We start from the raw sequence: 27,688 nt of genomic DNA, 5'->3' as shown, positions 1-27,688 counted from the left end.
TAGGGAATAATGGAGTGCCCAGCAGACTTTTCTCTCCACCACCACCCTTTCTGATGACCTTGAAGTGGGGGGAGGGCTTCCAAACTGGGGGATCCCCTGTCTCCACCTGGGGATTGGCAACCTTCGTTTAACAGCATGCATTAAGGGCTGGAGAACTACCCTCCCCCCTCCCCTAGTTTGGTGTAGTTGTTAAGAGCGGAGGACTCAAATCTGGAGGACCTAAGTTTGATTCCTCACTCCTTCTCCACATGCAGCCAGCTGGGTGACCTTGGGTCAGTCACGGTTTTCGCAGACCTCTCTCAACCCATCTACCTCACATTAATGCAAGAAGTGTCTGTTGTGGGGAGAGGAAGGGAAGGTGGTTGTAAGCCCTGCTCCAAAACTCCTTCAGATAGTAATAGGGTTGCCAATCCCCAGGTGGGGGCAGGGGATCCCCCGGTTTGGAGGCCCTCTCCCTGCTTCAGGGTCAGCAGAAAGTTGTGGGGGGAGGGAAATGTCTGCTGGGTATTCCATTATTCCCTATGGAGACCAATTCTCATAGGGTTTAATGGAGAATTGATCCAGGGGTATCTGGGGCTCTGGAGGGGGGGCTGTTTTTTGAGCTAGAGGCATCAAATTTTCAGTACAGCATCCAGTGCCTCTCCCCAAAATATCCCCCAAGTTTCAAAAAGACTGGACCAGGGGGTCCAATTCTATCAGCCCCCAAAGAAGGTGCCCCTATCCTTCATTATTTCCAATGGAAGGAAGGAATTTTAAAAGGTGTGTGGTTCCAGAACTCCCTTTGGAGTTCAATTGTGCCTGTCACAACCTGGCTCCTGGCTCCACCCCCCAAAGTCTTCAGGCTCCACCCCCAAAGTTCCCAGCTATGTCTTGAATTGGACTTGGCAACCCTAGATAGTAAAGAGTGGGGTATAAAACCAATGAGAGCTGGTTTGATGTAGTGGTTAATGTGCAGACTCTTATCTGGGAGAACCGGGTTTGATTCCCCACTCCTGTACTTGCACCTGCTGGAATGGCCTTGGGTCACCCATAGCTCTTGTATGAACATATGAAGCTGCCTTATACTGAATCAGACTCTTGGTCCATCAAAGTCAGTATTGTCTACTCAGACTGGCAGCAGCTCTCCAGGGTCTCAAGCTGAGGTTTTTCACACCTATTTGCCTGGACCCTTTTTTGGAGATGCCAGGGATTGAACCTGGGACCTTCTACCACTGAGCCACCATCCCTCCCCATCGTAGGAGTTGTCCTTGAAAGGGCAGCTGCTGTGAGAGCCCTCTCAGCCCCACCCACCTCACAGGGTATCTGTTGTGGTGTGGGGGGGAGAAGATATAGGAGATTGTGAGCCGCTCTGAGCCTCTGATTCAGAGAGAAGGGCAGGGTATAAATCTGCAGTCGTCTTCTTCTTTAATTCCTCCTCCTCTTCCTCCTCCTCCAATAAATTAAACAATTCTCCTGAGAAATCCTTTAAACCCTGCTAAATTTAAAGTGTATTCTAGACTGGAATTTATCACACAGATAACCTTTTGCTGAAAAGAAATAAGAGAAGCTCTCTCTTCTGTTTTCATAGGAAATGCATGCATAGGGCTGGGGTGGTGGGGGGTGGAGTGGGGTAGTGACCTGAATGTGTGCAAAGAGGTCATTTTTGGCCTCCATTCATAAGGTCACTGACAGTTCATTTTCCAAATCCAGCTGAAATGTACTGATGTTTCAACCATGAGGCCTAGAAACCTGAACATTCTATTTGCTGCTCCTCATATTCCTTTGACAAAAGTCACAATAATATCATTTCGATCTACTTCTCCCCACTGGTGGACCTACTGATGGTCGAGTTGCCAATCCCCAGATGGGGACAGAGGAATCCCCCGGTTTGGAGGCCCTCCCTCGCCCCCGCTTCAGGGTCATCAGAAAGCAGGGGTGGCGTAGGGAAATGTCTGCTGGACATTCCATTATTCCCTATGAAGACTGATTCCTGTAGGGAATAATGGAGAATTGATCCGCGGGTATCTGGGGCTCTGAGGGGGGGGCTGTTTTTTGAGGTAGAGGCACCAAATTTTTAGCATAGTATCCGGTACCTCTCCTCAAAACACCCTCCAAGTTTCAAAAATATTAGACTAGGGGGTCCAATTCTATGAGCCCCCAAAGAAGGTGCCCCTTTCCTTTATTTCCAATGGAGGGAAGTTATTTAAAAGGTGCGTGGTTCCTTTAAATGTGATGGCCAGAACTCCCTTTGGAGTTCAGTTGTGCTTGTCGTAACCTTGCTCCTGGCTCCACCCCCAGTGTCTCCTGGCTCCGCCTCCAAAGTCCCCAGATATTTCTTGAATTGGACTCGGCAACCCTAACTGATGGCCCCTGGGTTTTGGCCACTGTGTGACATGGAGGGACCTTTGGCCTGATCCAACATGGCTTCTCTTATGTTCTTATGTCTGGGGCAGTGTTGCCCTATCTTCTTGGTGCTTGGAGGGCAACAGTTCTGGAGTTCTGCCAATGCTGTTGGACCTCCTGATGCCCCTTGGTTTTCGGCCACTGTGTGACACAGAGTGTTGGACTGGATGGGCCACTGGCCTGATCCAACATGGCTCCTCTTAATGTTCTTATATTCATATTGGCTCTGCTGACATGCTCATTAATTTACTGGCAATAATCTCCTGTTTCAACTTTAACTTTGGCCTCCTTGCTGAGTGGAACAAGAAGGGAAGCTATCAGTTTAAAAAAAAAACCCAAACCTTTATTGTAAGCCAAATGCCTGAGTTAATCTTCTCAATTCCAGAGGGGTGGCTGTATTAGCTTATTGCAGCAAAATGAAAACAGAAGTCTAGTGGTGTCTTAAATGCTGTTAGGCTTTAAGGTACCAGTGAACTAGGGTTGCCTAGACCAGGTAGGGGCAGGGGATCCCCCAGTTTGGAGAACCTCCCCCTCCTTCAGGGTCAGCAGAAAGCCGGGGGGAGATGTCTGCCAAAAACTCCATTATTCCCTATGGAGACTGATTCCCACAGGGTATAATGGAGAATTGATCCATGGGTATCTGGGGCTCGGGGGGGGGGCTGTTTTTCGAAGTAGAGGGACCATATTTCCCGCACAGCATCCAGTGCCTCTCCTCAAAATACCCTCCAAGTTTCAAAAGGATTGGACCAGGAGGTCCAATTTTATGAGCCCCCAAAGAAGGTGCCCCTATCCTTCATTCTTTCCAATGGAAGGGAGGAATATAAAAGGTGTGCAGTCCCTTTAGATGTGACGGCCAGAACTCCCTTTGGAGTTCAATTATGCTTGTCACACCTTTGCTCCTGGTCCCGCCCCCAAAGTCTCCTGGCTCCACCCCCAGATATTTCTTGAGTTGGACTTGGCAACACTATGGTGGACTTTGTTTTTGAATCTTTGCAGCCACTCTGGATCATCGATCAAATGGCCACAGCGCAGCCTACAACAGGGGTCCCTGATCTTTTTTGAACCTGTAGGCTTCTTTGGACACAACCACTAAATGGCCACCTCGATGCGTGCAACCATTAAATGGCTGCCAAAGGTGGCAGATCCACCAACATGGGGCAGAAGAGGGATAAATGGATAATCTTAAAAAAATACACTGAAGAAGAAGAAGACTGCAAATTTATACCCCGCCCTTCTCTCTGAATCCGAGACTCAGAGCGGCTTACAATCTCCTATATCTTCTCCCCCAACAACAGACACCCTGTGAGGTGGGTGGGGCTGAGAGGGCTCTCCCAGCAGCTGCCCTTTCAAGGACAACCTCTGCCAGAGGTATGGCTGACCCAAGGCCATCCCAGCAGGTGCAAGTGGAGGAGTGGGGAATCAAACTTGGTTCTCCCAGATAAGAGTCCGCACACTTAACCACTACACCAAACTGGCTCTCACAAGGACAGCTCTGCGAGAGCTATGGCTGACCCAAGGCCATTCCAGCAGGTGCAAGTGGAGGAGTGGGGAATCCAACCCGGTTCTCCCAGATAAGAGAGCTCTGGCTGACCCAAGGCCATTCCAGCAGGTGCAAGTGGAGGAGTGGGGAATCAAACCCGGTTCTCCCAGATAAGAGAGCTCTGGCTGACCCAAGGCCATTCCAGCAGGTGCAAGTGGAGGAGTGGGGAATCCAACCCGGTTCTCCCAGATAAGAGAGCTCTGGCTGACCCAAGGCCATTCCAGCAGGTGCAAGTGGAGGAGTGGGGAATCAAACCCGGTTCTCCCAGATAAGAGAGCTCTGGCTGACCCAAGGCCATTCCAGCAGGTGCAAGTGGAGGAGTGGGGAATCAAACCCGGTTCTCCCAGATAAGAGTCTGCACACTTACCCACCACACCAAACCAAAATGAGTTCAACACCCTTGCACTATGCCAAACTGGCTCTGTCAGGTGTGAGACTGGATAAAATCAGCACTGTGGTAGCAGCTGTCACTGAAACAGCATTATTCTCATCTGCTCAGTCAACTGGATCTCCAGTGGTTGGACAGAAGCTCTGTTGGGCCAGTGTCCAACTTTCTGAAAAACAGTCGGGTGCTGTGATGCCTGGGAGCTCCAAGGTTGTGCGGTTCTGGGCATCAAGAAATACTGATACTTTGTACAGCTCTGCAGAGATTTATTCCCAAGAACTGGGTGATGCCAAAGTGAGACGCAGCAGGGTCTTGAACTGCTCTGAATAATACAACATTTTTGGGAAAAGATTTGCCTTGAAGCGGCGGGTGATGGGGGTGATGGTGGAAGATGCAATTTCTTTCTCTTCTTTTTTTTTTAAGTTAGAAGAGGAAGCCAAATAGAAACAGCCTTGGTTTAATATAGATCTCTATTACATACATTCTCTGTGTTGCTTTCCATGTTGGCCTGCAGTAAAATGTAGGGTTGCCAGCTTCCAGGTGGGGCCTGGAGACCTCCTGCTTTTACAGTGGATCTTCAGCTGGCAGAGATTAGCTCCCCTGGAGAAAATGGCTGCTTTGGAGGGTGGCATTGTAACATGCTAAGACCCCTCCCCCCCAAACCCCACCCTCTCCTGGATCCACCTCCAAAGTCTCCTGGCAACCCTAGAATCATAGAGTTGGAAGGAACCTCCAGGGTCATCTAGTCCAACCCCCTGCACAATGCAGGAAATTCACAACTACCTCCCCCTAAATTCACAGAATCTTCATTGCTGTCAGATGGCCATCTAGCCTCTGTTTAAAAACCCCCAAGGAAGGAGAGCCTACCACCTCCCGAGGAAACCTGTTCCACTGAGGAACCGCTCTAACGGTCAGGAAGTTCTTCCTCATGTTGAGCTGGAAACTCTTTTGATTTAATTTCAACCTGTTGGTTTTGGTCCTACCTTCTGGGACCACAGAAAACAATTCCACACCATCCTCTACATGACAGCCCTTCAAGTCCTTGAAAATGGTGATCCTATCACCTCTCAGCCGCCTCCTCTCCAGGCTAAACATGCCCAGCTCCTTCAGCCTTTCTTCATAGGACTTGGTCTCCAGAACCCTCACCATCTTCGTCACCCTCCTCTGGATAATAAAGCAGTTAATAAATGCTTCTGCCCTAATAAAACTGCTAGGTCTCAGTCCAGAAAAAAAAAACTTTGAGACAGACAAGTTTTTGACAATATAAAGCTTTCAAGAGTTAAAGTAAACATATGGATAACCATATGAAGCAGATGTCCATCAGTGGCTATTAAAAAGGTAAAAGTAGTTCTATTAAAAAGGGTAAAGGTAGTCCCCTGTGCAAGCACCAGTCGTTTTCGACTCTGGGGTGATGTTGCTTTCACAACGTTTTCACAGCAGACTTTTTACGGGGTGGTTTGCCATTGCCTTCCCCAGTCCTCTACACTTTCCCCGCAGCAAGCTGGGGACTCATTTTACCGACCTCGGAAGAATGGAAGGCTGTGTCAACCTCGAGCCGGCTACCTGAACCCAGCTTCTGCCGGGATTGAACTCAGGTCGTGAGCAGAGGGCTCCGACTGTAGTACTGCAGCTTTACCACTCTGTGCCACGGGACTGTCAGTGGCTCTTAGCCACAGTGTATTGTTGGAACTCTCTGTCTAGGGCAGTGATGCTCTGTATTCTTGGTGCTTGGGGAAGGCACAGTGGGAGGGCTTCAAGTGTCCTGGCCTCACTGATGGACCTCCTGATGGTGCCTGGTTTTTTTTTGGCCACTGTGTGATACAGAGTGTTGGACTGGATGGGCCACTGGCCTGATCCAATGTGGTTTCTCCTATGTTCTAGAAGTGTATCTGACAAAGCGGGACTTTGACTCTCAAAGGTATGCACTCCCAAAATCTTGTTGGGGCAGGGGTTCAAGCATGCCTGGAAATCAAGTTTTCTGATCTGGGTACTCTCTTTCCCAGATCAGAAAGGTTTGCGTCTGTGACGAATGAAGGAGGAGAGGTGGTCATTCTGACTTGGCATCGAAGCTGTGTCTTGGGACTGAGCTGGTGGAGGGTTTTGCTGGCTCGTCCATGTGTCCTTTGGGTGGGGCACTGTTATCAGGGAAGTTCACAGCATAGGGTACCGGCTAGACACTTTTTAAAAAAGCTCTGTAAACCCTCTTTGCAAATTCGGACTGTGTTAGGACTTTTAAATACTTCCTCTAGCAAGCTCTCTGCAGCTGCGCCATGAAAGAGAGAGAGCAAAACGAGGGTGTGCGGATTGTTCTGGTAGCTTCCCCGTCAGTGCTGCTGCCACAACAAATCGCGCACGCAGGATCCCACCCCTTGGCAGTGCACACTGCCTTTTGTGGTTAAGGTGGCACGGCCCTCCCCACCACCCCTTCCCAGGGAGATCCGGCTATGCGCGTGTGTGTATTACCAGACTTGTGTGATACATTGCTCGGTTGCTGGAATGTCTGCGAAATGCCATAAAAGGCTTGTGTCTGCTTCGGACACTGCCTGCCCTTTCTCTCCCCCCCCCTTCTCCTCCTTCTCCACCCCCCCCCCCGTGCTCCTTATGGGGGGGGGGCTGAGTTCCAGACCAAAGCTGCAGCTTGTAAGACGTTCACTGCAGATTGATCCTGATTTGAGTGCAGGCCTGCTATTCAGCAGGATATCTGGCAACAGATGTTTGGAGACCTGCTGAAAGGCTGCAAGACTGTCAGTTGTTTGGTTTCTTAACTGCTATTCTGTATTTTCTCACTTGAGCACTGAAAAGTCTGGGTTCGTCTGTCTGGCAGATGAAGTGTGCTTGGAGCACACGAAAGCTTACATTCTGAATAAAACTTAAAAAGGTAAAGGTAGTCCCCTGTGCAAGCACCAGTCATTTCTGACTCTGGGGTGACGTTGCTTTCACAACGTTTTCACGGCAGACTTTTTACGGGTTGGTTTGCCATTGCCTTCCCCAGTCATCTACATTTTCCCCCCAGCAAGCTAGGTACTCATTTTACCAACCCTGGAAGGATGGAAGGCTGAGTCGACCCGGAGCCGGCTATCTGAACCAACTTCCGCTGGGATCGAACTCAGGTCGTGAGCAGAGGGCTCCGACTGCAGTACTGCAGCTGTACCGCTCTGCGCCACGGGGCTCTTAATTTCATGGCTACAGGGTTTTGAAATGAGGAGGGGAAGACTGAGGCTGTTTTTGCCACCTCCCCACTAGGTGGCCACGCAGCATAAGGCCAATCTGCCTCCCCCTCCCATTTAAAGACCCCAGCTGATCAGCTGATTGGGTCCTGGGTGAGTGGAAGGGGCGGTGGGGCTGCTCTACCTTTTGTCGTCCTGAGTTCCGGGCGGGTGGGGGCAGTGCAGTGCCTCTGCCTCGCTCCGCAGCCCGGTTGCTGGCAGGCCACGGACTGGGCCCGTCCTAGAGGTTGTGGGGCAGGGCTAATGATAACACACCTGGCTAGGAGGTGGCTTGAGCAGCTGTTGGACCTCAAGGTGTCCAGAAGTCTCCACCATGCTTTCTTGGTGCTGCAAGCTCTCTCTTGCTGTGATAGAATGAATAGCACGTGGCACTGTCTATATTAGGATCTTTGCACATGTAGATGAAGAAGGATGCAGGTTTACACCCCACCCTTTTCTCTGAATCAGAGACTCAGCTTACAATCTCCTATATCTTCCTCCGCCCCACAACAGACAACCTGTGAGGTGGGTGGGGCTGAGAGAGCTCTCACAGCAGCTGTCCTTTCAAGGACAACTCCTGTGAGAGCTATGGCTGACCCAAGGCCATTCCAGCAGCTGCAAATGGAGGAGTGGGGAATCAAACCTGGTTCTCCCAGATAAGAGTCCGCACACTTAACCACTGCACCAGGGGTGTCAAACATGCGGCCTGGGGGCTGAATCAGGCCCCTGGAGGGCTCCTATTAGGCCCTCGAGCAACTGGCTCTTGTCTGCTTCCTTCTCCCTCTCTCTTGCTTCCTTCTGCATCTCAGCTTGCTTTGCAAGGCTTGCTCAATTGCACAGGAGCTGCAGAGCAAAACTTTGATCTTCTCCATTGGTTGAGGCTCCTCCCCTTCCTGGTCCCCTGGGGAGGGAGGGAGGCAAAGACCCAAAGCTTCCTTTGCCCGGTTCCCTGGATCCCATGGGAGAAATACAACATTGATTCCCCACTCCTCCACTTGCAACTGCTGGAATGGCCTTGGGTCAGTCATAGCTCTGGCAGGAGTTGTCCTTGAAATGGCACACTTAGCCACTATAGCAAACTGGCTCAGAGAAGCTCTTTTTAAAAATTATCGAGTTAACACGTGATCACACGTGAAGCTGTCTTGTACTGAATCAGCCAACGTACATGTATTTATTGTTGAAAGCTAAAACCGTTTAAGGGCCCATCATAAGCCTCTATCCCAAGTAAAATCCTAAAACCTCAATGGGAACCCACTCAACTCGACCTGACGCGTTTTGACCTAAATTGGTCTCCTTCAGAGGTCAGAAAGGTAAGTACACATATTGGCTCATAATACAGAACAGAATAAAACAATAGAACAACTCTTGGCACATAGGCTTTGACTTTACTTGATCAATTCTGGACCACGTGGCATACAAAAAAACATTGAATGCTATAGGTATGCTCTTGATTAAGACATAAGGCTATAGAACAAGAGGCCTCAAGAATATCTCTAAGCCTTTCTCACTTCACTAAATTTCCTTGTGGTCCAGCATTGTTCTATTGTTTTATTCTGTTTTTATTCATGTATGTTGATTTATGATTTTTGTTTACACTTTGTTTTTAATGTTCGGCCCTTTAATTGCATATTAACCTTTTAGGTTTCGTACTCCAGTGTTTGGGTTAAGTTTCTTTCCCTTCTTTGTTTTTCTTTGTCCTGAATCAGACCATCTTTCCATCAAGATTAGCTTTGCTGACTCAGACTGGTAGGGGCTCTCCAGGGTCTCAGGCTGAGGTCTTTCCCCTCCCCTCCTGCCTGGTCCTTTGAACTGGAGATTCCAGGGATTGAACCTGGGACCTCCTGCATGCCAAGCAGAGGTTCTGCCACTGAGCCACAGCCCCACTTCACGGCTCTCCAGGGTATTAGGCTGAGGTCTTTCCCCTCCCCTCCTGCCTGGTCCTTTGAACTGGAGATTCCGGGGATTGAACCTGGGACCTCCTGCATGCCAAGCAGAGGTTCTGCCACTGAGCCACAGCCCCACTTCACGGCTCTCCAGGGTATCAGGCTGAGGTCTTTCCCCTCCCCTCCTGCCTGGTCCTTTGAACTGGAGATTCCGGGGATTGAACCTGGGACCTCCTGCATGCCAAGCAGAGGTTCTGCCACTGAGCCACAGCCCCACTTCACGGCTCTCCAGGGTATTAGGCTGAGGTCTTTCCCCTCCCCTCCTGCCTGGTCCTTTGAACTGGAGATTCCGGGGATTGAACCTGGGACCTCCTGCATGCCAAGCAGAGGTTCTGCCGCTGAGCCACAGCCCCACTTCACGGCTCTCCAGGGTCTCAGGCTGAGGTCTTTCCCATCCCCTCCTGCCTGGTCCTTTTAACTGGAGATTCCAGGGATTGAACCTGGGACCTTCTGCATGCCAAGCAGATGCCCTGCCACTGAGCCACAGCCCCTCTTTGACACTGGAAACAAGTCCCCGTTTTGAGATCTGGTTTATTCAGTTTTCAGTTGTTGAGAAACGGGAGATCTGAGATCTGCCTTGGCTTATTTGTGGTGACTGAAAGGGCTGGAGTGACCGTGAGAAATCCAGAGCTTGCATTCTTCAAATAAGAAGAGCTTCTCTGCCCAAGCCGAGTCCTGTAGGGTTTCTATTTTTGTCTGGCGGAGCTGATGGGCCTTTAGCAATGGTGCAGCAGGTGGAAATTCAACAGGCTCAGCTTTTTTTCCACGCAGGCGATGCAATGTTGGAAAAAGTTTCAACAGCTGATTTTTTTCAGCTTCTGAGACAGCTGCAAGAGGCACAGAAACACTCTGCTTGGGTAGATGTGACTCCCCTACTTTGTTGAATGTTCTTCTGTCCCCCTCTAATTTCACACGTGTCGGGCAGGTTGTTGTTACCCAGGGGAAGTGACTCTGCGCATGTTTAGCAAAGAGGAGGGCACCTCTGAACTTCAACACTAAAAGCAATTTCCTGGACTAGCATGGTTCAAATGGATGGCACCAGAGAAACACAATTACTGGATAGGTCTAGTGGAAAGCTGTAGAAGGAACAACTTGGAGCACAATTGTAAAATGAAGAAATGTTTTCCTATCATCTGCTCCAGATGCCTTTATCTCTAGTTTCCTTAAAAAGGTCAAAGTCAAGGCAGTCTCCTGTGCAAGCACCAGTCGTTTCTAACTCTGGGGTGACGTTGCATCACAACGTTTTCATGGAAGACTTTTTACGGGGTGGTTCGCCCTTGCTTTCCCCAGTCATCTACGCTTCCCCCCCCCCCCAGCAAGCTGGGGACACCTTTGACCAACCTCGGAAGGATGGAAGGCTGAGTCAACATGGAGCCAGCTACCTGAACCCAGCTTCCACCAGGATCGAACTCAGGTCAAGAGCAGAGAGCTCAGACTGCAGGACTGCAGCTTTACCACTCTGCGCCACGGGGCCCCTTCCACTGTCCTTACTTATTATTTCATTCATTTCTATCCCACCTTTCTCCCCAGTGGAGAGCATGTCCTTCTCCTCTCCTCAGTTTTATCCTCACAGCAACCCTGCGAGGAAGGCTAGGCTGAAAGAGTATGACTGGCCCAAGGTCACCCAGTGAACTTCTGTGGCAGAGAAGGGATTAGAATCTGGGTCTCCCATATTCTAGTCTGATTCTCACCGGCTCTCGACAGTGAAAGGCCCTCTGCACATGCTCCGAGGCACCTGCACCTGTTGTTGCAAGGATTCCAGGGTGCTGAGACCTGGCATTGAAAAACTAGAACAGAAGAACAGAAGAACAGAAGAGAAGCCATGTTGGATCAGGCCAATGGCCCATCCAGTCCAACACTCTGTGTCACACAGTGGCCAAAAGCCCCCCAAGTGCCATCAGAAGGTCCACCAGTGGGGCTAGAAGCCCTTTCACTGTGCCCCCCAAGCACCAAGAATACAGAGCATCACTGCCCAGACAGAGAGTTCCATCAATACCCTGTGGCTAATAGCCACTGATAGACCTCTGCTCCAGATGCTTATCCATTCCCATCTTGAAACTGTCTATGCTTGTAGCCGCCGCCACCTCCAACTCTTGGAGACGGATCCCGCCTAGCTGCACCAGCCTTGCTTCTGCAGCTTGCGAACCCAAAAAAGTTTCCATTTGCAGTGCAAGAATCCTGCACACCTCCTCCTTTTCCCCTCCCCAAGTCTCTGAGGGCCCTCCCTGGAATCTGAGAATCGCAGCAAACCCAGATTCCCAACCCGCCTGCTGCCCGAAATAGGAAACCCACCGAAAGGGAGCAAAGTAGATGGTTTCGGCAGAATCTGACGATTGCCCCAAGCCTGCTTGGGAAGACGCCTCTCCAGAACCTCCCTGTTCCTAGTTGTGAGGTTGGAATGGTTCTATTGTGTGTGTGTGTGTGTTTTTTAAGTGGCCCAAAATATCTTTGTTTCTTGAGCAATTGGACACACACATGTTTTGCTTTCCACTGAAGCAGGCAGCCTGAGGCAGAAGTCTTTGAGCTCTATAGTTAACTAATCAGGGGTGCAAAAACCAGGTGTGATCCCCTCGTCTGATGAAGTGTGCTCCGAGAGCAGACGAAAGCTTACGTTCTGAATAAAACTTGATTGGTCTTAAAGGTGCAACTTGACTCCTGCTTTGTTCAAGTGTTAGTCTGGGGCAGTGATACTCCGTATTCTTGGTGCTTGGGGGGCAACACTGGGAGGGCTTCTAGAGTTCTGTCTCTGTTGGTGAACCTCCCAGTGGTCCCTGGGTTTTGGCCACTGTATGACACAGAGTGTTGGACTGAATGGGCCACTGGTCTGATCCAACATGGCTTCTTTTCTGTTCTTATGTCTGGGGCAGTGATGCTCTGCCTTCTTGGTGCTTGGTGGGCAACACTGGGAGGGCTTCTACAATTCTGGCTCTGCTGGGGGACCTCCTGATGGCCCCTGGGCTTTGGCCACTGTATGACACAGAGAGTTGGACTGGATGGGCCACTGGTCTGATCCAACATGGCTTCTTACATTCTTATGTTTGTAGATTCCCAGTGGCGAGGTCTTGGCTTCCAGGCTGTTGGCAGTCCAAGAGAAGCTGTCAATTATGGATTGCATGAAGGAAAAGAAGAGTAGGAAAAACAAAAGCTGTGTACAAGAAATAAATAAATATATTCCAAAAATTTGTAGACTCTGTCAATTTCTTAAACAGAGATACCAATTAACACAGTAAAAACAATTTCTTTCATTGGACTTGTGCCCAATGGAAAGATTTCTTTTGCTTGACATCAAATTGTGAATCTTACAGAACAGTATGGCTCTTGAAAAGGCATTTTAATGCGAAACGGGATCTGAAGTTGACTGACACGTTAGGAATACTTCTACTTCAGAAGTTAACCTTTCCTTTGGAGCCGCATCAACCAAGAGGATTGTTGGATTCCATACAGAGTTTCTGGGAAACGTGTAAAGACTTGTGGTTCTATAAGCATTTTTAAACGTGGACGCTATAGGAAAAAGGATTATTCTCTCTCTGTCATGGAACCTTCCCTCATGAAAGAAATTGTTTTTACTCATTGTCTTAGAAATTGACACAGAGTCTATACATTTTTGGAATATATTTCTTTCTTTCTTTGTACACAGTGTTTGTTTTTCCTCCAGTTCTCTACTGGGTCGCCACTTGCTTTTTCCTGAAGGAAAAGAAGGGCATGTGGGGATTCAGAGGGTAGCCATTTTGGTTTCCAGTCGTCGACTTCTGATAGGGTTGCCAATCCCCAGGTGGGGGCAGGGGATCCCCCAGTTTGGAGACCCTCCCCCCGCTTCAGGGTCGTCAGAAAGCGGGGGGAGGGGAGGGAAATGTTTGCTGGGAACTCTATTATTCCCTATGGAGATTTATTCCCATAGAAAATCATGGAGAATTGATGCGTGGGTATCTGGGGCTCTGGGGGGGCTGTTTTTTGGGGTAGAGGCACCAAATTTTCAGTATAGCATCTAGTGCCACTCCACAAAATACCCCCCAAGTTTCAAAAAGATTGGACCAGGGGGTCCAATTCTATGAGCCCCAAAAGAAGGTGCCCCTATCCTTCATTATTTCCTATGGAAGGAAGGAATTGAAAAGGTGTGCCGTCCCTTTAAATGTGATTTCCAGAACTCCCTTTGGAGTTCAATGATGCTTGTCACAGCCTTGCTCTTGGCCCCACCCCTAAGTTCTCCCGGCTCCACCCCCCAAAGTCTCCTGGCTCCACCCCCAAAGTCCCCAGATATTTCTTGAATTGGACTTGGCAACCCTAACTTCTGAGCAGGACCGGATCGACATGTTTTTTGAGGGGGAGGGGGCAAAATTAAAAAATGACGCCCTCTTATGGGCCATTCTATCTTATGGTCCCATAGAATACAATGGACTCCATACCCAATTTGGCGCCCCCCCCTCCGTTGGCGCCCAGGGCAAGCACCCTCCCTCGCCACCCCGTAGATCCGGCCCTGCTTCTGAGTCAACAACACTCTCTTCCTCAGAGAGAAGTAGCAAGGGAAACCTGTGAGTCCCGTCCTCATAGTCAGAGACTGGGAGGGGCTCCACCCCCAAAATCTCCAGGTATTTTCCAGCCCAGACCTTGCAAGCAGCCCTAAAGAGATGGCATCTAAATGAAATTAACCCTTGGGTGTGGGACAGAGCTGCTTTTGGAGTGCTCTTAGTGGGTCCCGTGGCCCCGTGGCGCAGAGTGGTAAAGCAGCAGTATTGCAGTATTGTGGTCTGAACTCTCTGCTCGCGACCTGAGTTAGATTCTGGCAGAAGCTGGATTCAGGTAGCCGGCCCAAGGTTGACTCAGCCTTGCATCCTTCCGAGGTCGGTAAAATGAGTCCCCGGCTTGCCGCGGGGAAAGTGTAAAAGACTGGGAAACACAATGGCAAACCAACCCATAAAAAGTCTGCTGTGAAAACGTTGTGAAAGCAACGTCACCCCAGAGTCGGAAATGACTAGTATTTGCACAGGGGACCTTTCCTTTTTTTTTCCCCCCTAGTGGGTCTTTAATGGTCTCAGGAGCTGGGAATTAATGCCTTAAACCCCGGTGGCATGGTAGACGAATGTGCCAATGGCGTAGGTGGAAAGATGAGGCAGGATGCTTAGACAGAAACCCTCCAGCCTCTCTCTGTTTAACTTTACTCTGCCCTTCCTGTATGTCGCTCGGGGCAACCATATATGGCGCTGTCCTCCACTTCCTCCTCACACCGACCCTGCGAGGTAGGTTACACTGAGAGAGAATGACTATCCCAAGATGACTCGGCAAGCTGCATGTAGGGTTTCCAGGTCCAATTCAAGAAATATCTGGGGAATCTGGGGGTGGAGCCAGGAGCAAGGATGTGACAAGCATAATTGATCTACAAAGGGAGTTCTGGCCATCACATTTAAAGGGACTGCACACCTTTTAAATGCCTTCCCTCCATTAGAAATAATGAAGGATAGGGGCACCTTCTTTGGGAGCTCATAGAATTGGACCCCCTGGTCCAATATTTTTGAAACTTGGGGGGTATTTTGGGGAGAGGCACTAGATGCTATACTGAAAATTTGGTGTCTCTATCTAAAAAAACAGCCCCTTCCTGAGCCCCAGATAACCGTGGATCAATTCTCCATTATACCCTATGGGTATAATATACCTAGAAGACATTTCCCTCCCCTTCCCCCCTGGCTTTCTGATGACCCTGAAGCGGGGGGAGGACCTTCCTGCCCCCACCTGGGGATTGGCAACCCCACTTGCATGGCAGAATAGGGATCTGAATCTGGGTCTCCCAGATCCTAGCCCAACACCACATCACTACACCACTCTAGAGCAACAGAGAAAGCCAAGCGGCTAGCGAATGCGCACTCTTGCGTGCCTTTTTATGGGCCTTTCTCAATATTGTCCTTCTTCCAGTGGAAGTTGCAGTTCTCACCATTGTGCTCAAAAGGGGACTTAAGTCTGCAGGTCTTGGCAGGGCAGACCGGTTGTCCTCAAGAGACACGGCTGGCTCTGGCAGTTTTTCCATGAAGATTTTTTTTTCTTGGTGCATTAAAAAAAAAAGTGCTTGTATGAAACAGAGACCCTGTTAGCTGGCCATGTTGCCTTAGGGGAGAAAAGGAAGTTCCCTTTGGTTTTTCCTCAGGATAGTAGAGTGTGGAAACAGGCATGGGGGTGCACAAGAAAGATGGAACCTGTCTCTCTTCCTGAACCTGTCTCTCTTTTGTCCCTCCTGCTTTATTGTCATCTCCTCGGGGTCACCTAAGGATTCATTCCCATTTCCCTTCTGGGTGTGCTCTGCTTTCCCTTCGATCTAAACTTCACTGATGATATTGACAGGGGCTAGGGTTGCCAATTCCAGCTGGGCAACCAACAAAGAGCTATGCGGATAATGGAGCAGGGAAACGGGAAAACCCTCTGCAAAAACCAGCCTCACAATTATAAGTAAATTTTGTATTTAATTGACAATTCTAAAAATACAGATTCACAGATTTTCAATGTAACAAGAAGAGTGCATAAGGAACAAAAGCCCACACCCAAAGTCACTCCAAAGGCAATAATTGTCTGATATTCTTCCAAAGCTGGGCGTTGACAAGAATTCCAAAAGAGAAATCCTGTATGGAGAGCCACACTCCGAAGAGTGATATTCCAGTAAAGCAGTCTTTCAAGGAGACCAGCGCTCCATAAAATTGTTCTTCTGTACAGCACGGCACAGACAGTAGAACATAACGTGGCAGTACTTTATCCAGTGTTTCGCTTTTGCTTCTACGAACTTTCAAGAAAAATTATAGTCTCACTCAAATGCTGATGCTTGCAATAATTTCTGGTTGGTATGAATAAGTCTCTGGGGGCAGGGGATTCCCTGATTTGGAGGCCCTCCCCTGACCTCAGGGTCATCAGAAAGCAAGGGGGCGGGAATGTCTGTTGGGTACTCCATTATATCCCATGGAGGCCAGTTCCCATAGGGCAGGGGTGACCAAACTGTGGCTCGGGAGCTATATGTGGCTCTTTCACACATATTGTGTGGCTCTCAAAGTCCCCAGCACCCTTTTGGCCGACTTGGAGAAGGCATTTGTCTCTTTAAATCACTTCTCCAAGCCAAGCCAGATGGCAGTTTAGAGAATGCGTATAAAGTTGCTTTATTTCCACCTCTCCCCCATCTATTTTCCTTCCTTCCTTCCTTCCTTCCTTCCTTCCTTCCTTCCTTCCTTCCTTCCTTCCTTCCTTCCTTCCTTCCTTCCTTCCTTCCTTCCTTCCTCCAAACATCTGACATTCATGTCTTGCAGCTCTTGGACATATGCCATTTATTCTACGCGGCTCTTACATTAAGCAAGTTTGACCACCCCTGCCATAGGACATAGTGGAAAATCAACCCATGGGTATTGGGGGCTCTGAGGGGGACTGTTTTTTGAGGTAGAGGCACCAGATTTTCTGTATAGCATCTGGTGCCTCTCCTCAAAACACCACCCAAGATTGGAGCAGGGGGTCCAATTCTATGAGCCCTAAAAGAAGGCGCCCTTGTCCTTCATTATTTCCAAATGGAGGGAAGGCATTTAAAAGGCATGTGGTCCCTTTAAATGTGATGGCCAGAACTCCCTTTGGAGTTCAATCATGCTTGTCATAACCTTGCTTCCGGCTCCACCCCGAAAGTCTCCTGGTTGCACTCCCAAAGATCCCAGATAGGGTTGCCAATCCCCAGGTGGGGGCAGGGGATCCCCCGGTTTGGAGACCCTCCCCCCACTTCAGGGTCGTCAGAAAGCGGGGGGGAAGGGAGGGAAATGTCTGCTGGGATCTCTGTTATTCCCTATGGAGATTTATTCCCATAGAAAATCATAGAGAATTGATCCGCAGGTATCCGGGGCTCTGGGGGGGGGGGGCCTGTTGTTTGGGGTAGAGGCACAAAATTTTCAGTATAGCATCTAGTGACTCTCCCAAAAATACCCCCCAAGTTTCAAAAAGATTGGACCAGGGGGTCCAATTCTATGAGCCCCAAAAGAAGGTGCCCTTATTCTTCATTATTTCCTATGGAAGGAAGGAATTGAAAGGTGTGCTGTCCCTTTAAATGTGATGGCCAGAACTCCCTTTGGAGTTCAGTTATGCTTGTCACAGCCTTGATCTTGGCTCCACCCCAATGTCTCCTGGCTCCACCCCCAAAGTCTCCTGGCTCCACCCCCAAAGTCCCCAGATATTTCTTGAATTGGACTTGGCAACCCTAATCCCAGATATAGAGTTGGAGCTGGCAACCTTAGGGAAGGCCTTGGAGCTGAGCTGGCTCAATCCAAGGAAGGGAGGGAGGGAAGGAGGGAAATAGATGGGGGAGAGGGAGGGAGAGAGAGAAAGCAACTTGAACTTTAAATGCATTCTCCAAGCTGTCAGCTGTCAAGGTGGGATGGTGGAGGCTTTGAGAGTCACGCGATGTATGTGAAAGAGCCACATGTGGCTCCCAAGCCACAATTTGGCCATCCCTGATCTAAAGGGAAGAGAGAAATCAGATTGGACTGTCTGTAGAAGAGATGCTTCAAAGGGTTGAAAATATGGAAGTCCTGTGGAGGGCAAAGGGGTTTAAGTCTCGTGATGGTGAAACAGATTAGACCAAAAGGAGATCAGAAGGGAAAGTGGGGCAGAGCTGGAGAAGAAGGGACCTTTAGTTGGTCCAGAGGAGAACAAGCAAGAGTGCAGAAGATTAGCCTGTTGCTATAACAGTTACATAATTAAAAAAAAACTGGACAATTGTTTCAATGCTATTAATGGCGCACTGAAAGAAAATGCCCATTATCCGTTTTGTACCTTCAAAGATACATCCTGTGGATTGAAATGTGGAGACTTTGGATATTTCAGGCTTTCAAAAGCGTGCTCTTTCTCTGCCCTCTTGGCCTCCTTCCCTCTTTTTTCCTGGCCACGATCAGTTTTGATCGTGTCAGTTGTTGTCCCAACCAAGCATGAGTATGTTGCAGTTGCCTAGCAACCTCTGGTGTCCAGGCCTCAGGTCCTATTGGGTTGCTTGGAAAGGTCTTCTTCTGTTGCCAGGCAACCACAAAGTGCATCTTCAATTCCTCCCACCGCTCTGTTTTGGGGTTGCCATTTTGCGTGGTCTTACTAGCCATGCTTCTTTGCCAGCAGTGTGACGTACAGAACTTTAGCATGTAAGGGTGCCTTTGTGTTAGAGATGGTGATAGGAAAAGCTTGCCAATTTTCTGCACGTTAGGCTATGGGTGAAGGGGCAGGAGCTGAGCCAGTCCAGAAAGCGGCAAACGTTTCTGCAGAAGCCAGCAAACTAGTCTGTAGGGGAGGGCTGTTACATGTACTGATTTCACTTAAAGTATTTGACGGTGTTCCAAATAGCACGGGCCACATATTTAAAAATAAACACTGCAGGAATTAAAATAGCATTTCAAAACCAAAAAAGATGGCTGCCAGGACTTCTTGAAAACAACCAATTTTTCACCTGGCACACATACACACAAAAAATGAGTTTTTTTCATTTGGCACACAAAACAAGAGTCTGCTGGGCAAATCTCGGGTGGGAGGGGAACATGCTATTAGATGCTACACCAGGGGTGGCCAATAGCTTGCTTAACATAAGAGCCACAGAGAATAAATGTCAGATGCTCGAGAGCCACAAAACACGAATGTCAAATGTTTGAGAGCCACGAGAAAGAAGGAAGGAAGCAAGGAAGGAAGGAAAATGGTAGATAGATGATAGATAGATAGATGATAGATAGATAGATAGATAGATAGATAGATAGATAGATAGATAGATAGATAGATAGATAGATAGATAGATAGATAGAGAGGGAGAGAGGGAGAGATGGAGAGATGGAAAGAAAGCAACTTTAAATGCATTCTCCAAGCCACCAGCTGCCTTGGCTTGGAGAAGTGATTTAAAAAGAGAAATGCCTTCTCCAAGCTGACCAGGTCAGTGGGGGCTTCGAGAGCCACAAAATATGTGTGAAAGAGCCACGTGGCTCCTGAGCCACAGTTTGACCACTCCTGTGCTACACTAATTAGAGAAATCCCTTTATCCCAGGTCAAGAGAGCCCATTTGGTGTAGTGGTTAAGTGCGTGGACTCTTATCTGGGAGAACTGGGTTTGATTCCCCAGTTCTCCTCCACTTGCAGCTGCTGGAATGGCCTTGGGTTAGCCAGAGCTGTCGCTGGAGTTGTCCTTGAAAGAGCAGCTGCTGCGAGAGCCCTCTCAGCCCCACCCACCTTACAGGGTGTCTGTTGTGGGGGGAGAAGATATAGGAGATTGTAAGTCACTCGGAGTCTCTGATTCAAAGAGAAGGGCGGGGTGGTATAAATCTGCAATTCTTCTTCTCTTCTTCACCACCCACTCCAGAAAGGCTGGGTTGCCTGGGGAAGGACCCCTCCAGAAAGCCTTTAAAAGTTCATACAGGAGGTAGAAGTTCTTTCCAGGCTCTAAAGGGTCAAAGGCAACACTTCGAGTTGTGCCCAGAAACAAAGTGGTAACCGCTGCAGCTGTTCCAGCGCAGGGTAAGATGATCCCTGCAACCTGCCCCTGTCAACACTCCAGCTGCGCAGCATTTTTGGGCACGCTGAAGTTTCCGAGAGGTCTTTGACAGCGGCCCCACGGAGAGCACAGCGAGGCTAGATGCTGCTGGAGCCTGGACAACTGTAGTCAGAGCACTCCTTTGCAGGACAGGCCTTTGTGGATGCCCAGCTGAAATGGGGCAAAAGGCATTTTCAGCATGGAAGCCACTTTAGCTTCCAAAGCAGTGACGGACCAGGTCTAAAATTACCGGTTGCAGGAGACAAAGGGGGCCAACCCACAACTATAAGGCTATCGTTTAATTTTTGTAAAAAAAATAATTTTTTTTTTCAAAGAATACGTAAGTTTGGAACCCTTTCCCTATGAAGAAAGGTTAAAACGCCTGGGGCTCTTTAGCTTGGAGAAACGTCGACTGCGGGGTGACATGATAGAGGTTGACAAGATTATGCATGGGATGGAGAAAGTAGAGAAAGAAGTCCTTTTCTCCCTTTCTCACAATACAAGAATTCGTGGGCATTTGATGAAATTGCTGAGCAGTCAGGTTAAAACGGATAAAAGGAAGTCTTTCTTCACCCAAAGGGATTAACATGTGGAATTCACTGCCACAGGAGGTGGCGGCGGCTACAAGCATAGGCAGCTTCAAGAGGGGATTGGATAAAAATATGGAGCAGAGGTCCATCAGTGGCTGTTAGCCACAGTGTGTGTGTGTGTGTGTGTGTGTGTATATATATATATATATATATATATATATATATAATATATATATATATATATATATATATATATATATATATATATATATATATATATATATATATATGATACATTCTGTGATACAGAATGTTGGACTGGATGGGCCATTGGCCTGATCCAACATGGCTTCTCTTATGTTCTTATGTTCTTAAGTGCGGATCAATTTTCCATTATACCCTATCGGAATTGGTCTCCATAGGGAATCATGGAGTGCCCAGCAGACATTTCCCTCCCCCCACCTCCGCTTTCTGATGACCCTAAAGTGGGGGGAGGACCTCCAAACTGGGGGATCCTCTGCACCCCCACCTGGGGATTGGAACCCTATCATATCATTGGGTCAGGGAATAGAGGCTGTTAAATAATGGTGCAGGGGGCTCTGAAGGGAAGGGAGCATTTGAAAAGCACCCTTCCCTCCACCCCCCCCCCGTCCCGGCTTATGTGGTCACCCATCTTGTTGCCATCTCCCCAAGCAAACCACGTCCCAGCCTTCGCGGGTCACATCCTCTGGCTATTTATAAACCGTTTCTCTCCTCTTCCAGCTCCTTTGGCTGCCAAGCCACCGAGAGCGCATCTCGCTTCCAGAGATGCTTTGGCGTTATCGTCCTGTCGCCATGTGAGGGAATAGTTTAGATCCCTGGATAGCTGTTGTTTTTTCCAATTTCTCTCCCCACCCCTCTCAACACCGTCACACCAAACCCATGGCGGCTCGAGCTGGGCCTGAGTCACTGGGTTGGCGCCGGCTGCCGAGGTCACCTGACCCCCGTTTACCAGCTGGGAGTCACGTGATTTCTCCTTCCTTGCCCCCCACTCCACCCCAGTGGGCCACATGTTTATTTTCAGGTCTATTTATTCAGGCTTGGGGCAGGCCTTCCCCGAGAAACATCTGAGTCATGCCTCATGCTCACTGAAGAGCTGGCATGGCTGTATAAGGGAAGCGATCAGCAGCTATTAATATTCGGTCCGGGGAGCTCAGCCAGTGCGGGGTGTGTGTGTGGAAGGGGGCCGGCAGCAGGTGGGCCGCAGAAGACATTTCTGGCCTCTTGCTCACAACGCCAAAGGACCATCCATCTCAGTGTAATTGGAGCATGGAACTCCAAAGGGAGTTGTCTGGCTGACGGGACAGTGGGGTGAAATCATCCCGCATTCTCTGGCCTCTCACAATAATGTTTGTTATTAATTCTTGTATTCTCTCCCCCGTCCTGCTCCAAACCCTGACCTGGATAACCCAGGCTAGCCCAATCTCATCAGATTTTGAAAGCTAAGCAGGGTCGGCCCTAGTTAATTGGATGGGAGACCACAATGGAAGTCCAGGGTTTCTATGCAGAGACAAGCATACAAATCATGGATAGTACCTGTCAATAGAACTGTCCGATTCTACACATTTATTGAGAGCCAGTTTGGTGTAGTGGTTAAGTGTGCGGACTCTTATAGAATCATAGAGTTGGAAGGGACCTCCAGGGTCACCTAGTCCAACCCCCTGCACAATGCAGGAAACTCACAAATCGTTGTTGTTCAGTCGCACAGTCGAGTCCGACTCTTTGTGACCCCGTGGACAAAGTCACGCCAGGCCCTCCTGTCTTCCACCATCCTCTGAAGTCTGCTCAAATTCATGTTTGTTACATCAGTAACACTGTCCAGCCATCTCATCTTTTGCCATCCCCTTCTTCTTTTGCCTTCTGTCTTTCCCAGCATCAGGATCTTCTCCAGGGAGTGCTCCCTTCTCATTTGGTGGCCAAAGTATTTGAGCTTCAGCTTCAGCATCTGACCTTCCAGGGAACAGTCAGGGTTGATTTCCCTTAGGACTGACTGATTGGATCTTCTTGCAGTCCAAGGGACTCTCTTGGAGTCTTCTCCAGCACCACATCTCAAAAGCGTCTATTCTTCTGCCCTCGGCCTTCCTTATGGTCCAACTCTCACAGCCATACATTACTACTGGGAATACCATCGCTTTAACTATACAGACTTTTGTTGGCAGGGTGATGTCTCTACTTTTTATTATACTGCCCAAGTTCGCCATAGCTGTCCTATGAAAATCACAAATTCCTCCCCCTAAATTCACAGGATCTTCATTGCTGTCAGATGGCCATCTAGCCTCTGTTTAAAAACCTCCAAGGAAGGAGAGCCCACCACCTCCCGAGGAAGCCTGTTCCACAGAGGAATTGCTCTAACGGTCAGGAAGTTCTTCCTAATGTTGAGCCGGAAACTCTTTTGATTTAATTTCAACTCATTGGTTCTGGTTCTACCTTCTGGGGCCACAGAAAACAATTCTACACCATCCTCTATATGACAGCCCTTAAAGTACTTGAAGATGGTGATCCTATCACCTCTCAGCCACCTCCTCTCCAGGCTAAACATGCCCCCTTATCTAGGAGAACTGGGTTTGATTCCCCACTCCTCCACTTACAACATCTGGAATGGCCTTGGGTTAGCCATAGCCATTGCAGGAGTTGTCTTTGAAAGGGCAGCTGCTGTGAGAGCCCTCTCAACCCCATTCACCTCACAGGGTGTCTGTTGTGGGGGGAGAAGATATAGGAGATTGTAAGCTGCTCTGAGTCTCTAATTCAGAGAGAAGGGTGGGGTATAAATCTGCAGTCTTCTTCTTCAGTTGTGCTGTACTGTTTTTCAGTTGAGAAGAGATAACTAAGGGGGAGGGATGATTGAGATGTAGCAAATTATGCATGGGGTGGTGGAGAGAGTAGACAAAGAGAACATTTTCTCCTTCCCATATACTAGAACTCAAGGGCATCCAATGAAACTGATTGCCAGTAGATCCAGGACAGACAAAAGGAAATGCTACTTTTTGCACAAAGAATGATTAAAAAGTGGAATTTGCGGCCAGAGGATATAGTGATGGCCACTGGAATAAACAGCTTCAAAAGGGGATTAGATAGATTCATGGAGGATAAATCTATCAGTTGCTATTAGCCATGGTGGCTGAGGGGAACCTCCACATTCAGAGGCACTAATCCTCTGAATCCCAGAGCCAGGAGGCAGCATCAGGGGAAGGCCTCAGCCTCTCTGCCCTGTTGTTGGCCCTCCAGAGGAACTGGCTGGCCACTGTGTGAGACAGGAGGCTGGACTAGATGGCCCCTCACTGGTCTGACCCAGCAGGGCTCTTCTGATGTTCTTCTCAGGGGAAGGCCTCAGCCTCTCTGCCCTGTTGTTGGCCCTCCAGAGGAACTGGCTGGCCCCTGTGTGAGACAGGAGGCTGAACTAGAGGGACCCTCCCTGGTCTGACCCAGCAGGGCTCTTCTGATGTTCTTCTCAGGGGAAGGCCTCGGCCTCTCTGCCCTGTTGTTGCCCCTCCAGGGAACTGGCTGGCCACTGTGTGAGGCAGGAGGCTGAACTAGAGGGACCACTGGTCTGGCCCAGCAGGGCTCTTCCGAAGTTCCTCTCAGGGGAAGGCCTCTCTGGCTTGTTGTTGGCCCCCCAGAAGAGCTAGTTGGCCCCTGTGTGAGACAGGATGCTGGACTAGATGGACCCTCCCTGGTCTGGTCTTGCAGGGCTCTTCTGATGTTCTCTCCTCTCGGGACCCCATGTGGCTTTCAACGTCTGCCCTTCCTCCATTTTATCTTCACCAGAACAACCCTGTGAGGTAGGTTAGGCTGAGGGTTTGTGACTGGCCCAAGGTAACCCAGCCAGCTTCTATGGCAGAGTGGACATTCGAACCTGGTTCAACTCTAACCACTACAACCATGTTTCCCAAATTTGTCCTTTAAAAACAAAAGTTCCACCTAACACAGTACACTTACGTCCATGAGTTCTGTCAGTTAATTTTGTATTCTATAAGGAATTACTTATCAATCTTCGACCTGTTAACCTCATTGGGTGTGAACCCTCAGAGTCTAATATTACAAGCGAGGAAAAATTTCTCCATTCTGAGTTCCTCTTTTCCAGTTTATCCTGAGAATTGGTTAGATTTTTCTCTCTCTCAAAGTTCAGCATCTTTATTCCTGCCAGCCACACTAATCCGCTTTTCTTTTCCTTCAGCGGAACCGGTGACCGCTAGACTGAAAGAACTCCAGTTGCAACGTGAGGATTTTGACATCCTGAAAGTGATTGGCCGAGGTGCCTTCAGCGAGGTGAGAGGAAGGGGCTCAGTTCAGGGCTAAGCTGACGGGCGTCTGTGCTGTCGGGGGTCAGCACAATCAAACTGTCAGATGCTTTTCTGTGCGATCACACTGCAGTAGGGCTGCCAAGTCCAATTCAAGAAATATCTGGGGAATTTGGGGGTGGAGCCAGGAGACATTGGGTGGAGCCAGGAGCAGGGGCGTGACAAGCACAACTGAACTCCAAAGGGAGTTCCGGCCATCACATTTAAAGGGACAGCACACCTTTGAAATGCCTTCCCTCCATTGGAAGTAATGAAGGGTAGGGGCACCTTCTTTTGGGGCTCATAGATTTGGACCCCCTAGTCCAATCCTTTTGAAACTTGGAGGGTATTTCGGAGAGAGGCTCTGAATGCTGTGCTGAAAAATCGGTGCCTCTACCTCAAAGAACACCGCCCCCCACCCAGAGCCTCAGATACCCACAGATCAATTCACAGATCCACCAGTTTGACTGCAGCGGTCTCCCTCAAAGAATCCTGGGAGCTGTAGTTTGACAAGGGTACATTCACACAATTTCAGTTTCCAGAGAGAGGGCTTCTCACCATAGCCTCTATTTGGAGACTTTTTATGTTGCCTCTCCAGGGAACCTCACTGACATCAGTGGACTGCCTAGCTTATTTGGTGGATAATTTTTCGATACCCACCCCCCTCTAGGGTTACCAAGTCCACCGCAGCCTCCCGTACCATAGAGTTTTCCTTCCCATATTGCTAGAGCGTCTGGGAAAACCATAGAGTTTTCCTGGAAGCTCCTAGATCAGCCAGCACACGACATCGCCGGCTCGATGATGTCACCGCGAGTGATGTTATCACAACGTGGGGGGAGGATCCCCCCCTCACCAGCCCAATGTGGGCCAGTGGGTTGGGAACCTCCCAGACGGGAACCCCCGCCCGGCCCGGGAACCTGGCAGCCCTACCCCACTCCTCTCTCTCTCTCTCTCTCTCTCTCTCTCGTCTCCTCTTTTTGCTGTTGAGCTGATTTATGGCAACTCATAAGGTTTTCAAGGCAAGAGAGTATTGGAGGTGGTTCACTGTAGCTCGGCTTAGCGTCTGAGATCCAAGAAAGGGGAGGAAGAGGTTGGAAACGCAGCAGAACCAGTGCAATGTACAGGGCCCAGCAAACCCTGGGCCTTGTGTTCATAATATTAATGAAGATTTGCCTACTATAGTATTCTTAAACAGGCCCGGTGCTAGGGTTGCCAAGTCCAATTCAAGAAATATCTGGGGACTTTGGGAGTGGAGCCAGGAGACTTTGGGGGTGGAGCCAAGATCAAGGCTGTGACAAGCATAATTGAACTCCAAAGGGAGTTCTGGCCCTCACATTTAAAGGGATGGCACACCTTTTCAATTCTTTCCTTCCATAGGAAATAATGAAGGATAGGGGCACCTTCTTTTGGGGCTCATAGAATTGGACCCCCTGGTCCAATCCTTTTGAAACTTGGGGGGTATTTTGGGGAGAGGCACTAGATGCTATGCTGAAAATTGGGTGCCTCTACCCCAAAAAACAGCCCCCCCAGAGCCCCAGATACCCGCAGATCAATTCTCCATGATTTTCTATGGGAATAAATCTCCATAGGGAATAATAGAGTTCCCAGCAAACATTTCCCTCCCCTCCCCCCGTTTTCTGACGACCCTGAAGTGGGGGGAGGGTGTCCAAACCGGGGGATCCCCTGCCCCCACCTGGGGATTGGCAACCCTACCCGGCGCTAGGGGTTCTAGCACCCCAGGCCGAACCTCTGCCCCCTCCCCCTCCTTGGATCTTTTCACCGAACGTTCTTTCTTGAGAACATGCGGGTTGGCAAGAACTGCCGCTTGCCCGGGCCTGGCCTTCTCCGGCCAGAGGGACCTGGAAATGAGGCCGCCTTCTTCTTTCTTCACAGGAAGGAAGGACACGGCCTCTTCCCGCCTCCCTTTGAAGCAGGGGAGGGTGGCAAGGGGCATTGGGTTGCCAATCCCAGGTGGGTAACACAACAAAAAAGACAAGCTAGTGACCAATTTACTAAGAAGTATATAGAAACCAGTCCAAATGTCCAAAACCTGTACATTCAAGTCCCAAAGTAGTGTGGTGACAAGCCAATCGACTAAGTACTTGTTTCTTTCCAGTCTTCATCAGACCTGGGACCAATATTGATTCAGTTATATCGATTCTTTACATAATTTTTAAAAAAGGGGACACATAGCGTCTTCAACAGCAATTTTACATCGTCTACAGATTGGGTTGCCAATCCCCAGGTGGGGACAGGGGATCCCCCGGTTTGGAGACCCTCCCCCCGCTTCAGGGTCGTCAGAAAGCGGGGGGAGGGGAGGGAAATATCTGCTGGGAACTCTATTATTCCCTATGGAGATTTATTCCCATAGAAAATCATGGAGAATTGATCTGTGGGTATCTGGGGCTCTGGGGGGGTTGTTTTTTGGGGTAGAGGCACCACATTTTCAGTATAGCATCTAGTGCCTCTTCCCAATATACCCCCCAAGTTTCAAAAAGATTGGACCAGGGGGTCCAATTCTATGAGCCCCAAAAGAAGGTGTCCCTATCCTTCATTATTTTCTATGGAAGGAAGGAATTGAAAAGGTGTGCCGTCCCTTTAAATGTGATGGCCAGAATGCCCTTTGGAGTTCGATTATGCTTGTCACAGCCTTGATCTTGGCTCCACCCCTAATGTCTCCTGGCTCCACCCCCAAAATCTCCTGGCTCCACCCCCAAAGTCCCCAGATATTTCTTGAATTGGACTTGGCAACCCTAGCTACAGATCAGTATGTGGTTTCTTGCACCAGTATGAGGCTTCCTGCTTCTTGCTCATACTGAGCTGTAGCCTGTGTGAAATAGCTGTTGGAGACGCTCTGCGTCCCCTTTTTAAAAAATTAAGTAAAGAATC

General features: G+C 49.2%; 1 protein-coding gene across 2 annotated transcripts in view; it reads left to right on the top strand.

The window, feature by feature from the left end:
- DMPK (DM1 protein kinase) overlaps positions 1–27,688 on the top strand; it is a 74,303-nt gene that overhangs the window by 5,492 nt on the left and 41,123 nt on the right. For both annotated transcript variants that reach the window (XM_060257514.1, XM_060257515.1), the window contains exon 2: positions 24,697–24,788. In XM_060257514.1, coding sequence (XP_060113497.1) covers positions 24,697–24,788 — 92 coding nt within the window. The remainder of the gene's footprint in view (positions 1–24,696; positions 24,789–27,688) is intronic.

Source organism: Heteronotia binoei, chromosome 17 (assembly GCF_032191835.1).
Source record: "Heteronotia binoei isolate CCM8104 ecotype False Entrance Well chromosome 17, APGP_CSIRO_Hbin_v1, whole genome shotgun sequence".
Lineage (NCBI taxonomy): Eukaryota > Metazoa > Chordata > Lepidosauria > Squamata > Gekkonidae > Heteronotia > Heteronotia binoei.
This window is presented reverse-complemented; position numbering and strand designations above follow the sequence as displayed.